We start from the raw sequence: 24842 nt of genomic DNA on the forward strand, positions 1-24842 counted from the left end.
CTTCAACCCTACATTTCGGCCATCTGAAAATAATAGATCTGCTATCAGATTTGCTATTTTCAAAAGATTTTACATATTTTACACATCTTACACATTTTACATATTTGAAAACATTCGAAACGGGACATTTTGCATAATGAGTACTTTCTACTCTACATTCAGCATATCATATGTAGTAGTGTAGTTAGTACCTGTACATTCAGCATATCATATGTAGTAGTGTAGTTAGTACCTAAGTTAATGCTCAAGTCTCCCTCTCACTCTGCAGGCCACAGCAGAGACTGTGTATGACATCCTGTCTCCCACACCACCTCTCACGCGCTATGCCATCACAGAGGGTCGGGCCACCTCCAATCGACCCCGCCGAGCTCACCAGCCCGCAGACCTCCGAGAGGGTGTGGCAAAGGCCTACGATACCGTCCGAGAGGTGGGTTCTCATCTCAAAACTACGTGTCTATAGGGCGCCGAAGTCCTGCCGTCACTTGCTCATCTTCTGGTTCCAAGGGGTTCACGGACGTTTTTCTCTATGGAGAATAACATGGGGACATCTTAAAATCGTCTCATATAAGCATTGTTGTCCAAAAATAAACAAACTGTTATTACTCATATTTGATACAGTCTGTTTCTAACAAAAATGTAATTAGTTTTTCTCTCAGTCAGTTGATTCTTATCCATATGAGTGAACGGCCGGGATGTTTTGTTTACTTTTCAAACACAGTTCTTGCGATCCAAGATCCCCCTATGGGGATTATAATACGAATAAAAAAGTACACAAACCCATGTACTTGGCGCCCTCTAGTGATATTGGCGTCAGACTTCGGTGCTCTATTGAACTGGTAAAAACTTGCGGACGCCCTGCAACACGTTTGACGTGCATTCATGATTAAACTCTTCTCTCTCCTCTAGGGAATGATCGACACGGCTCAGACGTTGTGTGACGTTGCTTCCCGTGGCCACGAGCAGAAGGGTCTCCCTGGCGCCGTGGGCGGCGTCTTGCGGCAGATCCCGCCCACAGTGGTCCGTCCTCTAATAGTGGCCTCCGAGGCAACCTCCAACCTGCTGGGTGGCATGCGGAACCAGATCAAACCAGATGCGCGGAAGGAGGACTTTTTAAAATGGCGCACAGATGATGGCCCAGAGTGATTACTTTTAAGATGACATGTTTGTGTGTGCTTGTGGGCGTGAGTCACTCTGGAGAGTATCAGTTGAGGGAGTGAATCGAGTAATTGAATGTGCGTATGAATGTGTATATATATGGATGAGAGTCTGAAGAGTGTGTTCTGATGCAAAAAAGGACTAACTACTACTGCAGTGACTGACACCCAGTATTTCACATCGCTCCATCATAATCATTGAATAATATTTCACCTTCTGATGCAATCGGTAACTTTCTAGTATGCAAACGTATCACCATCATCTGACTTTGTTGTGCGTAACAGAAACTAACTAAGAGCATATGGCGTTTTCCTATGTTATTTATAAAAGAAACAACAATACTTGTTGTTGAACCCTTGAATTCACACAGTGCTGCTACAAGTGAAGTGAGATATGGAAAACATTTCCCATTAGATCGATTTAGATATCAGCTCACTTCCCATGTCTGCTTAGCATGGTGAAGACCTGTAATGGAGTGGTTGTTGAGAGTATCAGTGGTTAAAACATTGATGTCACCATGTTGGAGGAGTGAAGGAGATATTTTAATGCCATTACCTTTCTCCCTGGTGAATCAAAAATCAATGCACCAATGCCTGAAAGATTCTGTGCAGTGATAGGTGTTCAAACTATACGTTAAAAGTCAGGGAACATAGCAAGCATCCATCCAGCCATCCATCTTCAACCGCTTATCGGTAGTCGGTCGCGGGGGCAACAGCTCCACCAGTGTTCCAGAACATAGCAAGCAGCAAGACATAATATTAACAATAAATAATAATAATCTTTATTGTCCCAAAGGATATTCATCTTCACAATCTGTTCAAAACACCCACAACAAAACATCACAAAGACAATACAATACAAAATCAACACAAAACACGAGTTCCCCACAAGCTACCCTATAGTGTCACTCTTCCGATATATAGGAATGTCTGTCTTAACCATTGGGCCTATGCCTATGAAGGCATAGGCCCCAGAAGGGGCAGAAGGCGTAAGTAAGTCTTAACCATTGGATTACAAAACACTTTATTACTTCACTGATTGACTTCTATGTAGAGGTGAAGTTATCCCAACCCTGGTTCACGTGTGGAGAGACAAATAGTGGATACAGTGAGACTGTTCCAAGATCCCTCCAGATGATGCGGTGACAGGTCTGTTTTTTCCCCACGCTGATGTCACAACAGTACCCTCTTTGATTGTTCCAGCCTTGCCCTTGCGATTCCCCATGGCCCCTGTAGTGTTTATATTTGTGCCATAATGCTCGCAGAGTGACCTTTTTTATTTACTAGTTTGTGATGCCTTCCCTGGTGCTCTATTATATTCATGATACTCGACTATAATTGTGACACATACAGGCTCATATTCATACATGTATTATATTTGACAAGTATCCTGACTTTATCGAAACACTTGATCAAATGAGTCGTTTGGATAGAAAATCACACAATGTATTCTGCAATGGCTCTTCAAAGGCCGGTTCGATTCTCTGTAAACTCGCTCAACCCACGGTTAAATATCTTACTGGGATCTACTTCTAATCAACATTTCTAAATGACTCGTCTGTTCTGCTGTTCAGCTCTGTTGTGTTTTGCTTCAAGTTAAAGAGAGTCCCATTAATATGCTCAATTTTCACAGTCTTTGCTTAATTCATTTCTTTAGTTGCCTTCTTGCATTTATTTTGATTTCTCTTTTGTTGTTTTTTGTAAGATATTAAACATAGTATTAATTGTCATACTCATTTTTGAAGTAAGGATAATTCTGGAGATATGAAACTGTTGGAGAAAAATAAATGGGGGTTTTGTGGCTTAACAAAGTTTTACATGTGTGTGAGTGTGAGTTGTATTTGTTTGAGTGCGCGTGTGGGTGTGTGCACGCGCATGATGCATGTTTGTGAGGGTGACAGGTTGGTTGATATATTTGTTACACCTCGTGTGTGTAATTACTATTATTTACTATATCATACGATACGCTGTATGAATGACCTGTATATTACAAAGACAATGAGTACACAAATTAATACAAAGAATAAAATTTTGAATATAAAAACGGTCTTTTGCCAGTAATTTTCATTTATTTGAGTACAGACAAACATTTTTGTAGTGGGAACTTGAATGGACAAAATGTTTCGGGGGAACTTGGAACGGATGCACCAAGTCATACTTCCGGTCCACATGTAACGTTTTGAGCGTGAACGTTAATGTTGGTGAAATCAGCATCTGTAGTAAAGACGCCGTAAGAAAACGAGTTGAATCGTAGTTTTGTATCATATACATTATATAGCTGTTGTTTTAAAGATGAAACTACTGACGCATAACATGTTGACGTCTCACGTGAAAGGAGTTACCAAAGGCTATCCGCTGGTTATCAAGGTAATGTCCCTGGTTGGTTAATTGAACACTTAACAGTTTGCAAATATAAGGTACAGTGGTAAAGAGTTATAGAAAATAATCCCGTCTATTCAATTAATTTATGCTTTTTGATGCTTTTACCTCCTTTTTGATGAATTCCTGTTCTGTTCTTTGGCTATATAGAAGTGTCTATACGTCTTTAAATGTTTTGCACTTGGATAATTCATAATGAAACCACTGTTTCCAGATGATGAAGGTAATACGGCTGGCTCATGGTCATCCCATGGTCCTGCCTAGCCGCAATTTGCAACTCTAGATTTTTTTATAATGGGATGAATCTAGAGTTGCAACAAGCTCCATCCACTTCCTATTCATCATTTTTGGTTTGCGATCTGCTTGTCTTAAACGACGTTAAACTCACCAACATTGCAGCTGTAGTCCAAGCTTGAATTATCCTCTTTCAATCTGCCGAGCTTGTTTTTCATAAAAATCCACCATAGAGATGTTATGAGCTACTTTCTGTCTAGCCCTCCAAGCAGAACCCAATGCTACTGAAGTTTCTGACATCTGTTAGACCCAGAGCATGGGGTCCTGTTGCAGCAGTACCATGCCACCTGGTACGCGGACATACATAAAACATAAACAACGTGGATAACGCCTGTCTGCGCTCTTTGACGACTTTTTTTCGTCTGAGGGCTTCTAAATCTGTGAAGTATAAGTACCCATACATGCCGCTGCGAATATCTCCTGTGGCGCGGAAGCCGTTAAGTATTTTTAATCTTTGTTTGACCGATTTGGTCGCTTTGATTCTTCTCTTCCTTCCTTGTTTATTGACACCTCATTGTACCGCCTATCTGGCTAGCTAGTGGCGCTATAGCTATGACAGAGCAGATCAGAGGCAGGGACGTAGCTGGCACAAGCCAACCGCACACCGGGAGGCGGTACAATAAACGGTAAACAAACAAGAAGAAATAAAGCGACCAAATCGGTCAAACAAAGATTAAAAATTACTTAACAGCTTCCGCGCCACAGGAGATATTCGCAGCGGGATGTATAGGTACTTAAAGTTCACGAATTCAGAATAACTCAAGCAAAAAAGGCCGTCAAACGCCGCAGATACGATCTTAGGTGCTATTTACACGAGGATGGTGTTCATAAAAAACGGCAAAATAAAGTACCGTTTAGCGCTGTCATTTAGACGAGAACGGTGTTCTCAGGAGGTGAAAACGCATCGAAGTGAAACTGCCTCCCAGAGTGGAAATCTTTCAGAACACCGTTTCCTATGGTCTCCATATAAACAGGCAAAACGGTGAATCCGCAAAACTTATGACATCATGGCTCACGTTGGCTCACAGCGCATATGTTTATTACATTGATGCAGAGCCATATCATTATGATATAATGGAGTTCCTGAACAAGCCTCCCTCCTCGCCTACAAAGTGATGCTCATCAGCGATGTTGAATGTAAAACCATGATGTAAATAAAAAGCCTTGTGATAGACGGCAGCAGCGTTTATGTAGCCTAATGTATTATACAATATATACCATCCCGTGGCGCGCCCAGAGCCGTGTTGCGCAGGCTTGCGTGAAGGTTTCTTCTTCTTGTACGTGGGTGACCTGTCTATTTGGCAGCCCGTTATCGCCACCTAGCGACAGTATAGCAAAATAGCACATTATATCATAACGTGTGCGTTCTCGTGTAAAGGGTAAGAAAAAATGAGAACGCAACGGGACTTTGACGTGTTATATGGAGAGGGTCCCCGTCTAAAAGAGGCCTTAGAGAGCATGTTTATGTCCGCGTTCCAGAATTCCCATACGAAAATATAGTCATGAACAGGGACCCTACATAAAACTCATCAAAATTTCAGAAAAGCTTTATGGAGAGTTCCGAGAGGGGCTACTTTCTGTCAAGACATCCTCTGCCAGTTTGGAAGCACTCGTCGTACGTCACTGAACGGCCCTGCGTTCAACCTGTTTCGAATTTGCACATAATGCAGGAGGCAGCAGCGCGACCCGTTAACAGAAACGAGTGCTTCCAAAGTGCAACACTTAAAAAAATAATCATTTCGATTTTTTTACAATGGGCTGAATCTAGCCCCTCTCGGAACCCCCTGGGTCAGCCCAATCGATTCGTGCCGAACCGGGCTACCCGTGGGGTCCCTGTGCGTATCTGTGTTTTCATATTGAAATGATAGAATGCGGACATAAATATTGTCGGATACGTCGTGTCTGCGTCGTTTGACGGCTTCTTTTCGTTTGAGTTATTCTGAATGTGTCAATTATAAGTACCTATACATACCGCTGCGAATTCTAGTCGTTCTAAGCCGTTAAGTATTTTTAATCTTTGTTTGACCGATTTGGTCGCTTTGATTCTTCTTGTTTATTTACCGTTTATTGTACCGCCTCCCGATGTGCGGTTGGCTTGTGCATGGCTACGTTCCTGCTTCTGATCTGCTCTGTCATAGCTATAGCCACTAGCTGGCCAGATAGGCGGTACAATGAGGTGTCAATAAATAAGGAAGGAAGAGAAGAATCAAAGCGACCAAATCGGTCAAACAAATTAAAAATACTTAACGGCTTCCACACCACAGGAGATATTCGCAGTGGTATTTATAGGTACTTATAGTTCACACATTCAGAAGCCCTCAAACGAACAAAAGCCCTCAAAGAGCGCAGAAGGACATATCCAAAGGTATTTATGTTTAATTATGTGTGCGTACCCGGTGGCAGGGTGGAGGTGGAATAGGACCCCATGCTATCTGGGTCTCAAAAATGTCAGAAACTTCAGTAGCATTGGGTTCTGACCATAGACTGTAAAAAATATGGACAAAGCGTTCCCCGGGTCTAACATGGACGTAAAATGAAGCCAGTAATTCCTTGCACTGTAAGTCGCCATCTTTCTTGATCCGTTTGGGCCCAGCTGGCCCATTGGCTGGCCCAGACAACGAGGCGGGACTTCCCCCCTTCTTCTCCGTTGGTTTTTATTTTGACTCGAGTGGGTGGGGACTCCCGATCATAGACTGTAACGGTAGCCACGCCCCTCAGAACATACGCGACTTTATGGTCATTTCTTTTATAAATGGGACCATAATTTATAAAAGAATTATAAAAGAATATTATGACATTAGAAATGAGACTTTAAACTAGTGACTGGAAGCAGAAAGTATTCATGACCATGTTTATTAAGGTAATACAGTCTAGGTGAAGTTGGGCCCAAATACATGGACTTCTATGGGGCTATGGGTTTTTTTGGGTCCAGTGACAGCGCCACAACAGGCCATTATATGAACTTTCAGGAAATCCCGATTTCCTCAGTGGCTTCACAAAATATCTGTCTGACTGCCCCCCTGGTTCTGACTTGTAGGGCTAGGCTGAATCTAGAGTTGCAACACCCTCCATCCACTTCCTATTAATCTTTTTTGTTTTTTTGCTTGTCTTAAATGACGTTAAACTCACCAACATTGCAGCTGCAGTCCAAGCTTGAATTATCCTCTTTCAATCTGCCGAGCTTGTTTTTCATAAAAATCCCCTGTAGACATGTTATGAGCTACTTTCTGTCCAAAATATTCCAAGAGTGACATTCCGAGCTGCCATTTTGTATTTTTTCAACGTGCCATAAAACAAGATGTGAGGGGGAGCGCTTGTTTAATAGAATCTTACCTGCGCAGGTAAGACACCCAAAGAAGAGGCTGACGCAGTGCGACGCCCCATCACGCACAGCCTTCTATTAAACAAGCGCTCCCCCTCACGTCTTGTTTTACGGCACGTTGAAAAAATACAAAATGGCGGCTCGGAATGTCAATCTTGGAATATTTTGGACAGAAAGTAGCTCATAACATGATAGGAAGTGGATGGAGGGTGTTGCAACTCTAGATTCAGCCCATTGTAAAAAAATCTAGAGTTGCAAATTGCGGCTAGGTCCTGCCATGGGCCTTGAGATGCAGCATCTCATTTCCAAGGGGGACCCATGAAACAGAACAGTTACAGGATGCATTAAAAACATACAGTACACAGATAATATACACACATATATATTACACAGACAGCTCGCTCGCCCATCATCAGCTGTTAAGCAATTAGAGGAAAGAAGGGGACAGTGCAGATACATAAGTGTAAAATTAAATGTCATTGCTGCTACATGTCAGTTTAGAAGCATAAACAAGTTGAATCAAGGATGCAATCGATCGAGGAAGAGTATTCCAATCAAATGGGGCTTTGTAGCAGAAAGACCAAGATCAAATTCATAGATGTCTAAGTGGATATGACGAAGTAGACTGGGCCAAGTACTGTTTCAGGTGAGAAGGGCACCTAAAATAAATACATTTATAAATGAAGATAAACCATTGTAATTGCCTTCTTGATTTAGGCTGCAGCCTAGATTGGCCAAAATTACATTTTATTCATTTACAAAAGTTACATATTGCTGCTTTTAGGTTGCACCCTGAATATAGATTAATATGACAAAATGATAGATTAATGTACGATTCTTCCCCTGTGTTGTGCTCGCAGGCTACAGAGGTGAAGGTGAACGAGGTGGAGTTCAACCCACAGTTTGTCAGTCGTATGATCCCCAAGCTGGAGTGGAGCGCTCTGGTGCAGGCAGCTGGGGAGGTGAGTGGTCATCTTATACTTAGTATATAGAGCCTGGAACTATAAAGTCGATTCCGGAAGCTGTCATCTGTTGGTTTCATCTGTTAGTATTTTTGATAAGCATCATAAACATTTGACAAGGCAAGGGTAGCACTCGGAGTGACAAGAACCAGGAGTTTATTTCTCCATATGCCTTCAAAAACAGAAATAAACGTATCGCATATCCAGCCCTCGTCAGGGTCCATCGATTGACTGAAATTTGTATTCATAGTACTGTATGTAGAATGGGTACATTTCAAACAAAAGCACGAGGATGAAACCAGAAAAGTACTAAGACTTGTTTGCATTAGGGTCCTCCATTTTCAATTCATCAGAACATTTAATTAAAGACGTACAAATATACACTTGTACAGTATGGAGAGAAAAAAAGGGGGGGGGGGGGGTTGACATTTTTACAGGGGCCAGTTTCGAATTGCAGCAGTCGTATAGGTGCTCTTTGAGAGCTGTTTTTGAAAGGGGTCTAGACTCTAGGGATTCACATTTCTTAATGGCTGTTGGTAGGGTGTCTTTATTTGAATTAAGAAAACATATCGGTGCATTGTGTTAACTACATGCACTGACACCTGGGATCCAATACCACATTTTCTACTGTAATCAGTACCACTGTTCAGCCCTGTATTGGACCAGTATTGATGCAGTGCCCAATCGAGAACTTTGATTTGTGTCATTTTGAGTGTCCAAGCAAAGCCCTTAGTTTGTTACTAGTTTATTAGAATTGCAAATAACCCACAGATGAACGAAAATACATCGCATGGATGCAACTGGGACGTATCCTCAGTGATGTATCCCAAGGTCATCAGGGTTTCGGGTCTCGCGAACATCATACCCCTCACTCGGGTGACCCAGCCGGGGTGATCAAGTCCCGACTCACGTCCCAGTAGCTACCCTCGATCAGACCCACCAGGGAAAGACCAGGGCCACACAATCCGTTGGAACCACTCCGGCAGAGCCGAAGAGTTATGATAATCCTCATGGGGATTCAGCATGATCAATTATTCACGTACCATTCAGCACACGAGGAAAGTGTTTCTCCTTACAGCACAGCGGTCAATGAACTCGTTGGCTATGTCAGACACGTCCAATTTCTTTACTAAATTCTTGTAACAATTGGCTCTTAAAAGAACCGTTGGACTCGGAGTAGCTGCTTCGGCGGCGGGTTTAAGCGGCGACAGGCTGGCGGCGAACAGTATCTCTCTCTCTGTTACTGCTGCAGGAGTTATTGGCTCTTAAAAGAACCGTTGGACTCGGAGTAGCTGCTTCGGCGGTAGGTTTAGCGGCGACAGGCTGGCATCATTGGCGAACTGTAGCTTTCTCTGGACAAAGCGACCCTTCTTAGCTGGTGGCGGTTTCATTGTGAATGAAAAGTAAGCAGGGCACTGTACTGTACTGTAGGCATATTTATACCTCCCTGGCTAGGTGAAAACAAAAGAAACCCGATTAGCATTTGAGTACTTGGAGGCCGCACCCAACCCTTTTAACACCTCTGAACAGCCAGGCGGAGAGGATGTGTAAATAATTAAATATGTGTAAATAGTATGCTCTGACTGTGACAGAGTCACAGAGGGTCAATAATTCCCAGGAAATCTGTAATGTAAATATAAAATGTCCACGAAAATCTTCATGGGGGCCTAAAGGGGCCCTAGGATTCTTCATGGGGGCTGCAGCCCCGTGGCCCCCACAGACTCTACGTCGTTGCACTCCGGAACTACTATGCCGGGACTGAGGTACAATTTTGGCATGTGGAGGGACTAGGCTCTGTGGGTTGCCTCCTGTCCGGGCCCCTCCTACGTCTCACCAGGTCCACTCCTGCTCTCACCAGGAATACAGCGAGGACCTGTGCGTTGCACCAGACTCCCAGCACCAGACACTTCATTCAGGAGTGGTGGATTCTTCAGCCGCAATGGTTCTGCAGGCTCCACCGCTGGGCAACGGTAGTACTGCAGGCTCCACTTGCGGCTCGAATGGCCCTCCTAAATAGCCTGGTTAATAAACCAGACTAATATCGCACGGACCGCGGGATATTAGTCTGGGGAGGCTCAGCTTGGATTTCATTTCCAGGGGAGCGAGTTGAAACATTTTCTCTTTGACGCAATTGGTCAGAGCTACTGTCAGTCAAAGGTCTCAAGCATTGAAAGTCACTGTACCAAAGCCAGCCCATATTGCATAGCGTTTCCCGATTGGCCGCCCCATTTCTCTGGTGTAGGAAATGGGCGTACAATTGAGCCTCTCCAGACCGTAATCCGCCGGCAGGCAATTTATTTTTGCCAACGGCTGATTCGGTCTGGTTTATTAACCAGGCTACCTCCTAAAGGCCTCATCGTAGGTTTTTGGGCTTCCTCCTCACGGAGGATGCAGGCTGGGGCGCTAACCCATACTGCTCCCGGGGTGCCGTCTACATTCCGGCTGTCACCCGTCTCTCACAGATAATACATGTTGGTTAAAAACATTTATTTCCGTTGTGGTCCTTTCACAAACAAACAAAACAGTGATGACCCATGTGTGTGGCAATTAATAAATTATAAAAGGTTCACGCAATCACATTGTATAAAATATACCGGTAATTTTCATTTTAAAATGAATCAAAACAGCTTGATTCATACAGGTACCTTCTCCAACAGCCAGATGTTTTTAATTCAAACATTCTTTTAGGTGTTTCTTAGTTGTAAAGTAAATTCACAACTAATTTGATAATTTAATTAAATTTGTATGATTTAATATAGCTGCCACACACATGAGTTGTCACTGTTTTGTTTGTATTTAAAAGATCCCTTTCCAACAAGTATTGAATTTATTAAGAGTAAGACACACACACAGCTATGCTGGCTCTTGTGAAGATATTCTGTCAAACTCTGTTTTACTGGTAGGCATTGTTGTCCAGTATGATTCCTTGCTACAATATGAGGCATTTTCTCTCCACAGCTGGATCAACTACAAGATCTGCCTACTGACCTGATACCAGACTATGAGAAGAATGAAGAGTTCTTGAAGAAAGTTCACAGGGTGCTGCTTGAGGTACAGCAGCAGTTGTCTTGACAGGCATTTGTTACTCTGTGTGGACCTCTAGTGGTGATACAACATAAACACACTACATCTTCTGATATCATTCTGTTATCACCAGTTCCTACTTGCAACTCATGTTGAACTTTGTGTGTGTTTTTGTATATGTTGTTTGTAGGTGGAGGTTATCGAGGGTTGTCTGCAGTGCCCCGAGTCTGGACGTGAATTCCCCATTTCCAGAGGGGTCCCCAACATGTTGCTGAACGAGGATGAGGTGTAGAAAGAAGCCCAAATACATGTGTATATATTTAGTTTAGGATTTACTCAAAGGTGGCCCCTTAGCTCTAGTGCACAGTGTATACACATCATCACCAGTTGATACTCCTTGCTCACCTCATTCTTAACCACTAACCAGCAGTCATAATGGGACTGCAGGGTTCTTTTTTTTTTTTTTAAGAGGAAAAACGTCTGGACTCTGGTTTTGAGTGTGTATTGTGAGAAAATGCGCTGCCATATTCAATTGTTTGAAGTTAGGATGTCTGAGGCTTTTTGGTGGCCGGCGCTGCTCCTGGGAAAAGGAGAAATGGTGCGTAGTGGAACTACATAATCCCCAGCTCTGTTCTCAGTCTGAGTGGTGGTTTTGTTTTCTATTTATCTTTGTGACCAGTGGGGTTTCTTTTATTTTTTATTTTTCAATAAAACAAAACTGTTCACTTGTGGCCTAAATTGGTCAACGATATTGATTCACTGTCATAGTAGCATTTGTGTGTGTGTGTGTGTGTGTGTGTGTGTGTGTGTATGTATATATATATATATATATATATATATATATATATATCTCCTATATATATATATATATATATCTCCTAAAGTGTTTGCATTTGCATGAATGAAGGGTAGATTATGACTGAAGTCTGTGAACCCTATCCTTTCAGCTCCACATTCATTCTCCCTCTGGGTTGAGAAAGTGCGGCAGGCCAAATGACGTGGCAGCGGCCCTGCTATATTTGGCCGTGGAGGAAAGAGGCAGAAAAAGCAGTGAGGGTAGAAGTTGTTTTTGAGGAAGTATTTTTGAAGAAAAAAAAGCCACACGTCGCAGTACCCACAGCCAACCACCAGGGTTGTCTTTTCCTTTGATCCAAAAAGCCCCCCGGTCACTCAGCCGTGTGTGTGTGCGCGCAACTGATTGCCAAAGAGTTTAGATCCACGTAGTCAAATTAACTTTACGAAGCATAGTCTGTTCTGATTACTTCTGTTCCGTCCTGGCTCTCTGAGATATTGCATGATCAGTCAAGTTGGAACAGGACGCCATTTGTTCCCAGGCAGTTATCGTTTTTAGAAACTTTGCCAGGAGAGAGACAGTGGGAGAGAAAAGAATCCCTGACCATGGGCCTTGGGGCAGCCTCTTTCTCTCCCCCCCTCTCTTTCTCCCTACCTTTTTCCCTTCTACTTACAGCAATTACAGGCCTGCTGCCACGACTATAATAATGGTATAATGGGATGGCAGCAGAGCAGCAATAAAAGCCTCCCCTGACAGATTAACGGTCCTTTCCAACTCCTGAACTGTAATTAACAATGAGACGGGGAAGAACGAAAGAAAGGAAGGACAGAGATTGAAAGCTATAGGCAAGCTAGTTGGAGAGATGTAGAAAAGGAAATGAATTAATAAATTATATGAAAACCCTTAAACCTATATGTAATGGTCATTTTAATGCTACAGCCAGGATAGGTCCAGTCCAGAGATGAAAAAATAAAGAGTATTTATAAGTGTAGACTGTAATTTTACCTGTCTCAGGCTGTCTGGCTAATTTATTATACACAAATCCGGACCTCACCCATTCTATTCTCTGATGTGGTTTTTCTTTTTTCAGTGCATGCCTGATATATGCCCTCAGGAACTATTTACCTGTTGAAAGAGGGTGGTGCATTTTTGTGGAAAGTGCGTGTGCGCGCGCGTCCTGGTGAGACGGAGATGCCTTGCCTACATTATGATACACTCCCATCACTTTGGTATAGCACCCCACCCGCTACCTCTTGACACACATCCAGTCGCTCTCTCTCTCTCTCTCTCTCTCTCTCTCCTATGCACAGACCATTCTTGTCTCAATCTCTTGGAGCTCTGTCTCCCTGGCGCTCTGTGAATCTCTTCATGGAGCAATGGTAGAGTGGAGCTCTTATTCATCCCCGATGCCTCCATGAGACGATTCAGGGAAGAAGAGCGATGGAACTGGAATGCAGTGAAACCGTGGATCTGTGATTTATTGAAAGGTTTGCTTGAGGGGGTTTTAGGAGAACAAGGACTTCTTTCATGAAGCGGTTTCACTTTTGCGACTTGCCTTTTTATGTAGCCTAACTTTTACTGTGCCTGATGTTTATATGAGGGAATTTGAGAAACCCACCATGGGCTTTCCAACATAGATCAACGTTTTTTTTTCTACACAGTGCAGAGAACTGCAGACTAGGCTACTTTTAATTCAGTTGTAGCAGGGTATGGGAGGATCATTGGAGTTGAACTTGGCTAGACTGGCCAGTTTGGTAGGTTATGGACATTTTTTTTGTTCCACTGTCACCGTGATGGGTATCTTACACGAAAAGGGACTGAAATCCGCCTTTCCGATAATTTGATCAAGTTGTATCTGAAGAGGATTTGCGACATGGGCTGAGCCATCGCTCCCGTTGACATTGCGGTGGATTGTGCTTTTTATTTTATTTTTACTGATTGTCTAAGATGTCTAACGAAACCTTCTAAGTGATCAAAGTGCGAATGAGTCGATAGAGCACAGCACACGTAGAGAAGAGGGAGATCACATCTAGAAAACATTAGGGCACGGACCAGCATTGGAACCATCGGTGCGCACGGGACGCCACGGCCGGGCTCCCAGCGCCCAAGCGGAACATCGAGTCGAGTTCTCCTAACTGCGAATGGAGTTTCATCCCACGCCAAGGCACCGGACGATGTGGCTCACCCACCTGGCTCTACTACTGCTCAGGTTGGCCGCCGTGGTCGAGGGGCTCAACACGTGCCACTCCTACAACATGGACGATCAGAAATCCAAACGCATCCATGCGGTCCGCGGCCAAATCCTCAGCAAACTCCGCATCAGCAGTCCGCCGGGGGCCGGCGGCGAGGCCTCGCCGGCGGACCCCGTGCCCCCCGAGGTCATGCTGCTCTACAACAGCACGCGGGAGCTGCTGAAGGAGCGCGCACGGCTGGCCGAGGCTGCGTGCGACCGAGAGAGCAGCGAGGAGGATTATTACGCAAAAGAAGTGCAACGTATTGACATGCTCCCTCCGCGCACAGACAACAGTGAGTCGATGGCTAGCCTGCCCTGCTCTGTATTATGTCTAAATAACGTGCCCATTGTTTTGTAACCATCTAAAATTCCCCCATATCGTATATCCAGATATATATTTCGAGTTTTCGACCGACTTTACGCACTCGTAAAATCTATTAAAAACGACCTTGCCATTTCTGACCAAATTGCCCATGCACGCTGTCGCTGGGCTATTTACGAAACTAGGTACACAAGTAGGCTAGCCTAGTACTTGAACTTCGGAAGCACTTTTGTAACTTATCAATTGTTATGTCTAGACACAGTAGACAGTCAACAACACATAGGCCTACTATAGGCTACCAGTCTACTTTTACGCACACGCTATGCCTTTGATCATGCCAATTTCAATTAAATTGTCCAAACACAAACAACATGTGTTTTAAAACCATATGCATCATGACAGTGTTTCTGTCCAATAACTTGTTATCCTCTGAGTTTGTACACAATAAGCCTATAGTAAAATACACATTATCAAAACAGAGACGCCTCGCGAGTCATCCCGTTCTCCACCCTCTCCCCTTCAGACGCAGTGAGCCAAGCGGCCCCCAGTCTTTATTACAGACTAGTCCACTTTGACGTCAGCGGAGTGGACCTAACCAACAGCACCGTGGTCAAGGCTGAGTTCAGGATCTTCAGAGCCCCCAATCCACAGGCCCGGGCTGCAGAGCAGAGAGTGGAGATCTTTCAGGTAGAACACAGAATCCCAGACCTTTTCATGGAAATATAAGTAGATCTTACTACTTGATGTTATCTCCGCTCACTTCAATAGTCTCTAGGATAGCTCAGAGTAGAGGAGAGAGTATTTTGCTCTTGAAGGATAACTCTTGTCTTTTTGTCAATTGCCAATAAAGTATTCTATCTATAGCCTAGTTAGTAGGACTAGGCTATATAAATAATATAGGTGAATGGACTAATGAAACGTCCATGTGTGAATACAAATTCCAGAAGACCGATGAAGGAAAAGTATAATTTTTATATTAATTACACAAAGCATTTGTGTAAAATCTCAAAATCAACTTCCTGGGCTTTATTTGTGTGTGTGTGCGTGTGTATGTTCTTTAAGCTGTTGAGGCCAGATGAAGAGAGCAGCTCCACTCAGCGCTACATTGACTCCCGTACAGTTGAACCCAGAGCCAAGGGAGCCTGGCTCTCAGTTGAGGTCACAGACACTGTGAAGGACTGGCTGTCTGATCCAGGTCAGCTTGCATGTCATAACAGCTCATTATCTTATTAGACTGATACCTGATCAACTGAAAATCTCACTGTTATACAAGATCACATCGAGGCACATCTGCTATTTCTGGCCTAGTACTGTAGTTACTCTGCAGTCATATCTGCTATTTGAATAACAAAGTATAAAGTATACAAAAGTATAAAAGTACAACATCTAAAACGACACAGATGTTTTCCCAGTTTTAAAGGGTTAAGGGACCACTTCACCCATTTTCAACCCATTTCTGTCTATATACCATCTCATGCTCTGTCTCATTGGCAAGCTATGGACAGTTCACAAATCTTCCTTCCAGTGACATCATCGGTATGCAGGTTTGGTCATTTCAAACAAGATTTAAAGGTTGTTTTATTTCTTATGAATGCACCCGGGACCTCGTATCATCAACAAGGCCCCCCCACCTGGATGCGTGTCCACGCGCGCCAGCCAGGAGCTATACTCGACTAACTGGGGGAACTCCACAACCAGGCTACCTGCCACATTGGTGGTAGTCATGCGCTGCCACCAATGTAGCCTTGGCCGTGAGGCGAACCCGGGACCTCATATCAACAAGGCGCATACGTTAGCAGTCGGCTAAAGAGCCAGGCCCGATAGGCAAGCAGCAACGCAGCACCCTATAGTGTACAGCCGTACACAATGCCTTCTATTGCAGCATTTCCAGGAAGAGCAAGGCTGTAATTTCTAGAATCTCCATCGATGATGTCATTCTCAACTTCTGAACTGTCCATAGGCCACCAATAAGACTAAAAGAGTGACTAAATGGAAATTGCGCCACCTTATGATGATCATTATTAATGACTATTTATATGAAGATAAAATGAGTGAAGTGCTCCTTAAAACATTCAAGTGATTCGATCCTAATGGTTGGGTTTTTGAGGAATTTCTTTCTTTCTTTCTTTCTTTCTTTCTTTCTTTCTTTCTTTGAGGAGTGAAATAATGATAGAGGCTTGCCTTCCCCACTTAATTTCAATCCCTCATTTTAACATTTTAAATATTCATTTGTTTTTGTTTTACTAGTTCTTTTGTCTTAATAAAGGTGTTTTTTTTGTTGTGTGAAACAACTGGGTATCTTGAAAAGCACTATATGCACACTAGATCTCATGTATTTTATATTTTGTTCTTTATTTATTTCTTTATCCCCTCTCTATCACGCTCTTTCTCTCTATTTCTCACATTTAATCTATATTTTAAAAGTTTTAAAAGTCAACATTCCCTTTGTGATTCTTTTGTTTTTCTTTTCTTTCTCCTATATTCAGAAAATAACTTGGGTCTGAAGCTTGGGGTCCACTGCCCCTGCTGTACCTTTGTCCCATCCACCAACAACATTGTGCCCAACAAGAGTGAAGAACTAGAGACACTCTTTGCAGGTTTGTATTAGAAAACTTGTCCAGGTCGGTTGCTTGTGTTTCCATGGAATATCCCATAATCATTAATCATAATCATAGCCAAAATCATAATGAATACCCCTCCATCAGCCGGGGCACCTGATGGAGGTTAAAGGAACTGGTTGGAATAACGTATGTTTCTTCCGCGCCCTACATCCACCCGTCAGGTGATGCACTGAAGGAAGCATGAGGTCTGTCCGTTGCTCTCCCCAGGTTGGCAGAGGGAGTCTAGCGCCCATGATTACACTGGGTGAAAAAAATTGGGTTACAAAATCATGGGAATTACATTTGTTTTTTAATATACATAACAGATCTACTAATTTGGAGTTGGTTGGTGAAGACTATGTGTTATTCAGCAGGAAGTATACATTACTTTGGATATTGTCCCTTTCGCACATAAACCTTGTATCTCCATATGTTATATTTTTGGTTTTCATAAATTACTTCTTGTGACTTGTGACCATATAATAACTACATTTGATCAATCTATTGGATAAGGTTTCCGCCTGACAGAAACAATATTGATGTAGGTCTATTAGCTGTGTTGAGCTGATACTGAATGTTCAGCTGTTCAGGTTCTGTGTATGATGTCATTCTTGCTCCAATAGCAGTTGACAAGATTTCAACACAAAATATCTATCCATAAAAAAAATATCGACCCAGAGACCTATAGTAATCACTGGATAAGCATAACAGAAGAGATATTACTCAAACTCCATTACACCCATGAGCTGTTAATGATATTCTGTGTATGACACTTAACTTAAGTGCTCATTTTTGCAAGAGTTGCACTCTTCAAAAATCAATTTGTTTTGGCATTCAATGTAAAATCAAATATACACTTCATTCATGATGGAGTCGTTCAGCAAAAAATAACCGAATTTCAATCTAACAATGAATCAGCTGTTTTCAGAGTGCGACTCATCGTGAGACAAGTATAAATTCAGTTTTAGAAAGGCTAATCTGTAAAAAGACAGGCTCATCTGTGTTTTATAAAGTGAGCTTGGATACTTTGATTAATGAATGACATTGCTGTTGCTTGATGCAAAATATTCTATCTGTTTAAAGAGATGTTTCATCCATGTATACCCATATCTTGTTTAATAAGTAAGCCTTGCAGAGCCATGAGGCCCATAGGGCAGGAGCCTATCTCCTGTTTCTAGTATGTCGCAGGGATTTACCCCCAATCCAACCTATAGAGGCGTATATTTTCTGTTCACGTTTCAAAAATATATTACCTTAAAAAACTGTGAGCGCAAATGATCTGATGCACGTAGTATCAGGTTTGACGCTTTACTTGATGTAAAGGAAAAGTACAGGTGATACAAGATGTCTTAGTATGGTTACAACTTAATGTGTGGTAGACAAAAATATGTGCTCTCTCTACTTAAACTTCACTGCTTCACTGCAAGCACAGTTTACTGTATATATCGTTCTCTCCAGACAGAGTGCCGGTTTTCGTTTGCAGCTTCACTCTGCGCACCGTTTCACTGGAGTCAGTTATGGTTTGGATGTACGCAACCCACTTGTTTTTAAACTCTGTTACCCCCCCCCCCCCCCCCCCATCCCATTCCTCCATGTCACACACAGGTGTGGACGATATCAAGCTTCGTGAGTTAAAGAAGCCAGGTCAGGTTAAGGGCCAGGCAGACTTCAGCACCAAGACTCCCCACCTCATCCTCACACTGCTGCCCAGCGACAGAGTGGATAACAATGAAGCCAAGAAGAACCGCAAGAAAAGGGCAGCTGCCACAGATGCAAGTACCTGCTCCCGGTATGCTGGGCATGCTGCTCTCTCACACATACAGTACATAGGGCGCAAGCACATTGTTGCGTCAAAAAGCTCCTAGACCATGCTTCTCTTCCGGGTTTTTAAACAGCTGGTGGATGGAAATGATGCTCGTCATGTGCGGCTTTCGACTTGTAGCGTCGGCAAAAACACGGAAGTTGAAGTTGAAGCCATGTGCAAGGGTCATTTCTTGCCGCCTCTTGGTGCGTATATGTGCCCATGCCCATACAGTGGTGGAAAAAGTACTCAAATGTTTTACTTAAGCAAAGGTATCAATATTGCAACATAGAAATACTCTATATACTATAATGTGCTTGAGTAAATACAAAAGTATTGGCATCGAAATGCACATAAAGTACCAAAGGTGGAGAATATCCCATTTCACAAAATCCTTTAAATATAGCTGATCTACAAGCTCACAATTGTGAGCTAGATCGGCTATTTTCAAATGGCCCAAATATATAGGGCTGAGGTAGTTAGTGTTTTTTTTTCTTAATTTGTATCCCACGATTTTGCAACCCATTCTTTCACCCAGTGTCAATTATTTAATGTAATCCTGGTTGCTACACTTCCACTGCCAACCTGGGGTGGGGGGCAGCGGACTGACCTCATGCTTCCTTCTATGCATGAGGAGTCCAAGCTGCTTCTTATCACCTGACAGGGGGGAGTTTCCCCAGCTGGACGTAGTGCGTGAATCAGTTCCTTTCCCCTCCATCAGGCGCCCCGGCTGCATGTTTTTTGTGAGGGTACCTACCCTAGGGGACACGGGGAGAACATGCAAACTCCACACAGAAAGGCCCTTTTGCAAACCCTGCCTCGGGTGTGGGCACTGATGACGTGGAGGAGCGAACACGTGTCCCCAGTGGGAATCGAACCCAGGCCAGGACCTTCTAGCTGTGAGGCGACAGCACTCAGTAGTAGTAAATCTACAAAGTAACTAGTAACTAAAGTTTTCAAATAATTGTAGTGAAGTAAAAGTACAATATTTGCCTCTGAGATATAGTGGAGTAGAAGTAAAAGTACAGAAAATTGGAAATACTACAGTAAATATTTTAAATATCTCAAAGTACACGTACTTAGTTACTTTACACCACTGCATACATACAGTACACATTACATGCAGATAATGTGTGTGTGTGGGTGCGTGTGGCTATAATTTTGTTCATTAAAAACTTAAAGGCATTCTAGTCATTGATGTTGGGTTCATTATATAATTCTGAGTTCCAGTTGTGTAAGACAATGATTTTCTCTGGGAACGAATTCTTCCAGACCCAAATGTGGTTTTGTTGGCTTTTGCACAGTTACAGCAAGACTAACAAAGGTTCCTTTGTGTTTAGACTGGCTAGTCTACTGTGTTTTATTTAGACTAGCGTACCTGGCGATGAAAAACTCTGGCAACCTCACACAGTCATTAACCACTTAAAACCCTATACATTTTGTCAAATAGTGGAAAATGTGACTGATATTTTCACACAATATTTGCAGATGTTCACAGAAGGTTCACCTATTTCCCCCAAACAATAATAATAATAATAGTAATATCTGGGACCTCTATAGCGCTTTTCATAGTACTCAAAGACGGTTCTAGTCATTGACGTTTGCCTGCTGCCCAGAATAGTGATTCCCGTATGATACCAGCTCATCCAGAATAGGGACACATTCATGTGATTCCCGTATGATACCAGCTCATCCAGAATCATTTGCTAATCCATTGTGATCCTAGTGTGACCCATCGATTCGACTTGATTGGTTCCAATTCTTCATTCAAAACAAAGTAAAGTAGTACGTAAGCCTTGCCGAGCCATGAGGCCCATAGGGCAGGAGTGTCTCTCCTGTTTCTGTAGCGTGAGGAAGCTTGATGTACCGGTACAAGTACATACCCTCGACATGACGCTAGGATTTACCCATTCATTATGACCCATCCCTTGATGCTGAGTGCCAAGCAGGGAGACACTGGTGTCCCATTGTTCAGTGTCTTTGGTATGACCCGGCCCGGGGATTGAACCCCAACCTCCCAGTCTCAGGGCGGACACTCTAACCACAAGGCCCTCAGACGTGCAGCTGGTACAGGCACCCGTCAGACTCTCACACTGTATGTTGTCTCTGTCTTTGTCTCAGTAACAATGACCAGGGCTGCTGCCTACGATCGCTCTACATTGACTTCCGACGGGACCTTAACTGGAAATGGATCCACGAGCCCAAAGGCTACAAAGCCAACTTCTGCGCTGGCAGTTGCCCTTACCTCTGGAGCGCCGACAACCACTACAACATGGTGAGCCGTTTACTGTAGCGTGTGGTGTGATGAGTCAGATATTGTGTAACATCTTGGTATTGCGCGTGTTGTGACTGGCTGCTACCCTTCTTGTATAAGCCCACAGGAGCACGGAATAGCTTCCAAACAAAGACCAATCTATTTTAACTGCTTCAGGGCTCTACCTTGTAAGAGCGTTCCAGTTGTATTACTGCCTGTTGCATTCCGCCTAAGGTTCGCATTTCATGTTTAATTGACTGGTACATAATTAATTTAGTGGTGTCCATCAACTATTATAGTCTAACAGCCAGAAAAAAATAAATGTATAAAGAACATAACCAACCTCATCAACACTATAAAATATAAATGATCAGCTATATCAAAGTACTTTCCCACATTCTCTGGGGAAAGTCTGTTCTTCAGGTAAAAGTTTTTGACATGTAGGAGATGACATCTCCTACATGTCAAAAACTCTTTTACCTCTTTTACTCTTTTACCTACACATTGTGTTCCTTTAAGAGGCTTGTACATTGTTCGTGGTGGCTGTACACCATGGTTAGTCGAGGTTGGTTAACCCCACGGTCATAAATGTGCTGTCACCTCCACACTGTTGCTTTATTATGGAACAGATATTGTAGGCTTATGGAAACATGGTCAGTTTTTACCTCACAACCCCGGGCTTGGCCATTGGCCCCAAGCCGCACGCACGCACGCATGCACGCACCCACGCACCCACGCACGCACGCACACACACACACACATTTTGACGATTATTGATCCGTGTCAGGAAATTCTGGTGTCATAGCAGCAACAGCAGTAAGCATGAAACACAGGCTAGTTACAGATGCGAGTAGAAGTAGGGAGGGGCTCCCAGAGAACATTAGCTGGCATCAGTGGTCACACATTTCAATTGATGCATTCATTCATTCATTACTTTAATGATGATTAGCATTTTTAACACATTTCCCTTTTTCTGTTTTCCTGATAATTTCTCCAACATCAGATTCTGCCCCTTTACAACAAGTTGAACCCAGAAGCCTCGGTGTCACCCTGCTGTGTACCCCAGGACTTGGAGCCCCTGACTATTGTCTACTTCATGGGCCGCACGCCGCGCGTTGAACAACTCTCCAACATGGTCGTCAAATCCTGCAAGTGCCGCTAAGGGAGGGGCAGGATGGGAGGGAGGGAGGGAGGTGGAAGTAAGGTGAGGAAAGGAAAGCGGAGGAGGGGAAGGCTTATAGAGGACCCAAACAGCAAAACGCCAGCAGAAATTCTCTCTGGAGGAAAAAAGAGAGAGAGGACAGATGGACCCTTTGTCAGTTCACCTTCGTTACTTGATCGCCTTCAGCAAACTTGGGACGTTATATTTTTTTACACTACCAGAGTCAGATATCACGTTTATATTCTCATTCTTTACAGGCAGGGAAACTTTCTGAAAAAATGTATCTCTCATGATCATACTCATAAAATACCCAGAAGTTTACATTTTGTTGGAGCCCACTGTAAATATGACATTCAGTAGCATAGTTGTACACTTGTATGCAGATATTAAAGGTGTTTTGAATGAACCACATTTTGTCTGCCTGCTGCATTGCATTTTTTCCTTTGACTGAGATTCTCTAATTCCACCACCTTACACATATTCCCATCCGGTGCGAACTGCAGTCTGATGCATTATAGTAGTGTTTGTTTGCTTGAGGTTTATGGTGTTGATATAGGGAGGCGTTGATGTTGAAAGGTTTGCAAGAAGCTCTGTGGGTGAGAGAGGAGTTAGGCAAGAGAGAGAGACAGAGAGAGAGATGGAGAGAGATATGGAGAGAGAGACAGAGAGAGACACAGAGAGAGATGGAGAAGGAAGCAGAAAGGGAAAAGAGAGAGGAGTTGTGTCCAGGCAGCTTGGGGCCCCTGCCAGCCCTCTGCGGTCCTGGGTTGAAATCTGCCCCGGCGTAAACAGGATGTGAAAGATTTCCAGACACCGACCCGACCAACCGACCACTCACGGAACGCTAGATTTAAATGCTCCCCTCATCTCTCTCTCTCTCTCTGTCTCTCTCTCTTTCTCTCTGTCTCTCTCTCTCTCTCTCTCACTCTCTCAGTCAAGATTCAGGGATTTGTGGTGGGAGGAGAGAGAGAGAAAAGAGAGGCTTTGAAAATGAGACGTGGGATGATAGGGCTGAGTTTGGAACGGCTACAGCTCTGGAAGGTAGTGTTTTGCAGCCTTAGCAAATTTGTAACTATTTGGGTCTGGCTCAAAGATTCCGTAATCACACTCTCTGCTCCTTTTCTGAATGTGTATTCATTATCTTATGTAAAAAGCTGTTGACTTGGTGCTATTCCTACGCTATGATTATATTTTGTCATACCTATGGTTACCATCAGTCACACTGATCCACACACACAGTGCACACACACACACACACACGCACGCACGCACGCACGCACGTACGCACGTACGCACGCACGCACGCGCATGCACACCAACAGTCTGTTTCTTCACCCGGGTATCCACATTGACCACTTTTGATAGAATGTCTAAACGCTGAAAATAAAACATCCCCGGGGCTCATTTTAAATATAGGCTCTCTGGTATGCAAGTGGTTTGTGTGTGTGTGTGTGTGTGTGTGTGTCTGTATGTCTCTGTGCGTGCATGCGTGCGTGTGTGTCTGTCTGTGTGTGTGTGTGTGTGTGAGAGTGTGTGTGTGCGCGCGTGTGCGTGCAAACAAGAGAGAAGGAAAGAAATAAAGAATGGTCAGAAATGTGTATGTATGTGTGTGTGTGTGTGTGTGTGTGTGTGTGTGTGTGTGTGTGTGTGTGTGTGTGTGTGTGTGTGTGTGTGTGTGTGCACGCGTGTACGTGCAAACAAGAGAGAAGGAAAGTAATAAAGAATGGTCAGAAATGTGTGTGTGTGTGTGTGTGTGTGTGTGTGTGTGTGTGTGCGTGTGCGTGTGCGGGTGCGGGTGCGGGTGTGTCCTCTTGTCATAGCACCTAAAGTAATACCTGCGCTTCATTGTAAATGTATTAGAAAACCAACTGAAACTAAAACCTAATGCCATCTTTTACTTTGTTACCCTGATGAGTTTTGAATCTGCGATTCTGGTGTGTGTTTTGATTCCTGTCAATTCTTCAAAAAACATGAAAAGTATGCCATAATGCATCAATAATTCTAATCAAAATAGCAATCATAAAAACCCTTTCTAAAATAGCTTTTAGTTTAGCTTAGTTTATTTCAAGCATCATCAACAGTATTAATTAGTATAAGGGTATTATTATTATTAGGGTAAATGTACTGTATTTTTATTTATTTATACTGTCTTACCTTGTGGGCCACGAGCCTGTAATAAAGTTTATATATATAAGTCATTACATTTAACATTACATCCAACATTTCCTTTTTTGGTTGATCAAAAAGGCATAGGCCGAAGCTCAAAGCTTGTTAATGCCTAATTGTCTATCCTTAACTTTAACTTTAACTATTGTGTTGTTCTACAAGCTCACACTGCGACACGTGAGCTTGTGTAGGGCTTAAGTTGTTTTAAAAAGACATGCTGTGCTCCACTGCATTGCAGTAAAAAATGTTTTTTAAAGCCACAGTGAAAATGCGGCCTGTGTGTGTGTTATGGGGGGCTTGTGAAGGCGCTGTGGTGAGGCTCCCTCCCCCCTGTGTAAACTCGCCCTAGCATCTGTTAGTCTTTTCCACTTAACTA

General features: G+C 43.2%; 3 protein-coding genes across 3 annotated transcripts in view; all 3 read left to right on the forward strand.

Annotated features, from left to right (window-relative positions):
* The window catches only part of atg2a (autophagy related 2A), a 31463-nt gene extending 28285 nt beyond the window's left edge, over positions 1 to 3178 (forward strand). The window contains exons 41-42 of the mRNA XM_083786435.1: positions 269 to 427; positions 907 to 3178. Of these exons, the coding sequence (XP_083642561.1) occupies positions 269 to 427; positions 907 to 1143 (396 nt within the window). The 3' untranslated portion in view covers positions 1144 to 3178. The remainder of the gene's footprint in view (positions 1 to 268; positions 428 to 906) is intronic.
* Positions 3179 to 3321: 143 nt separating this feature from the next.
* trmt112 (tRNA methyltransferase activator subunit 11-2) lies at positions 3322 to 11863 on the forward strand. Its single transcript, XM_083785553.1, has 4 exons — positions 3322 to 3521; positions 8010 to 8111; positions 11070 to 11162; positions 11326 to 11863. The coding sequence occupies exons 1-4, from the start codon at positions 3447 to 3449 to the stop codon at positions 11425 to 11427; spliced, it is 372 nt and encodes a 123-aa protein (XP_083641679.1). The 5' UTR covers positions 3322 to 3446; the 3' UTR covers positions 11428 to 11863.
* Positions 11864 to 13167: 1304 nt separating this feature from the next.
* On the forward strand, positions 13168 to 22711 carry tgfb5 (transforming growth factor, beta 5). Its single transcript, XM_083786465.1, has 7 exons — positions 13168 to 14454; positions 15007 to 15170; positions 15546 to 15678; positions 16970 to 17080; positions 18689 to 18872; positions 21006 to 21159; positions 22142 to 22711. The coding sequence occupies exons 1-7, from the start codon at positions 14070 to 14072 to the stop codon at positions 22298 to 22300; spliced, it is 1290 nt and encodes a 429-aa protein (XP_083642591.1). The 5' UTR covers positions 13168 to 14069; the 3' UTR covers positions 22301 to 22711.
* The last annotated feature ends 2131 nt before the right edge of the window (positions 22712 to 24842 follow it).

This window comes from Protomyctophum parallelum, assembly GCF_964188405.1.
Source record: "Protomyctophum parallelum genome assembly, chromosome: 16".
In the NCBI taxonomy this organism is placed as follows: Eukaryota; Metazoa; Chordata; class Actinopteri; order Myctophiformes; family Myctophidae; genus Protomyctophum; species Protomyctophum parallelum.

Coding starts and splice junctions, on each gene's coding strand:
- tgfb5 (XM_083786465.1), top strand. CDS start 14,070: ATGGAGTTTCATCCCACGCCAAGGCACCGGACGATGTGGCTCACCCAC. Junction 17,081..18,688: donor ACTAGAGACACTCTTTGCAG/GTTTGTATTAGA, acceptor TGTCACACACAG/GTGTGGACGATATCAAGCTT. Junction 18,873..21,005: donor GATGCAAGTACCTGCTCCCG/GTATGCTGGGCA, acceptor TCTTTGTCTCAG/TAACAATGACCAGGGCTGCT.
- trmt112 (XM_083785553.1), top strand. CDS start 3,447: ATGAAACTACTGACGCATAACATGTTGACGTCTCACGTGAAAGGAGTT. Junction 3,522..8,009: donor GCTATCCGCTGGTTATCAAG/GTAATGTCCCTG, acceptor TTGTGCTCGCAG/GCTACAGAGGTGAAGGTGAA. Junction 8,112..11,069: donor TGGTGCAGGCAGCTGGGGAG/GTGAGTGGTCAT, acceptor TTCTCTCCACAG/CTGGATCAACTACAAGATCT.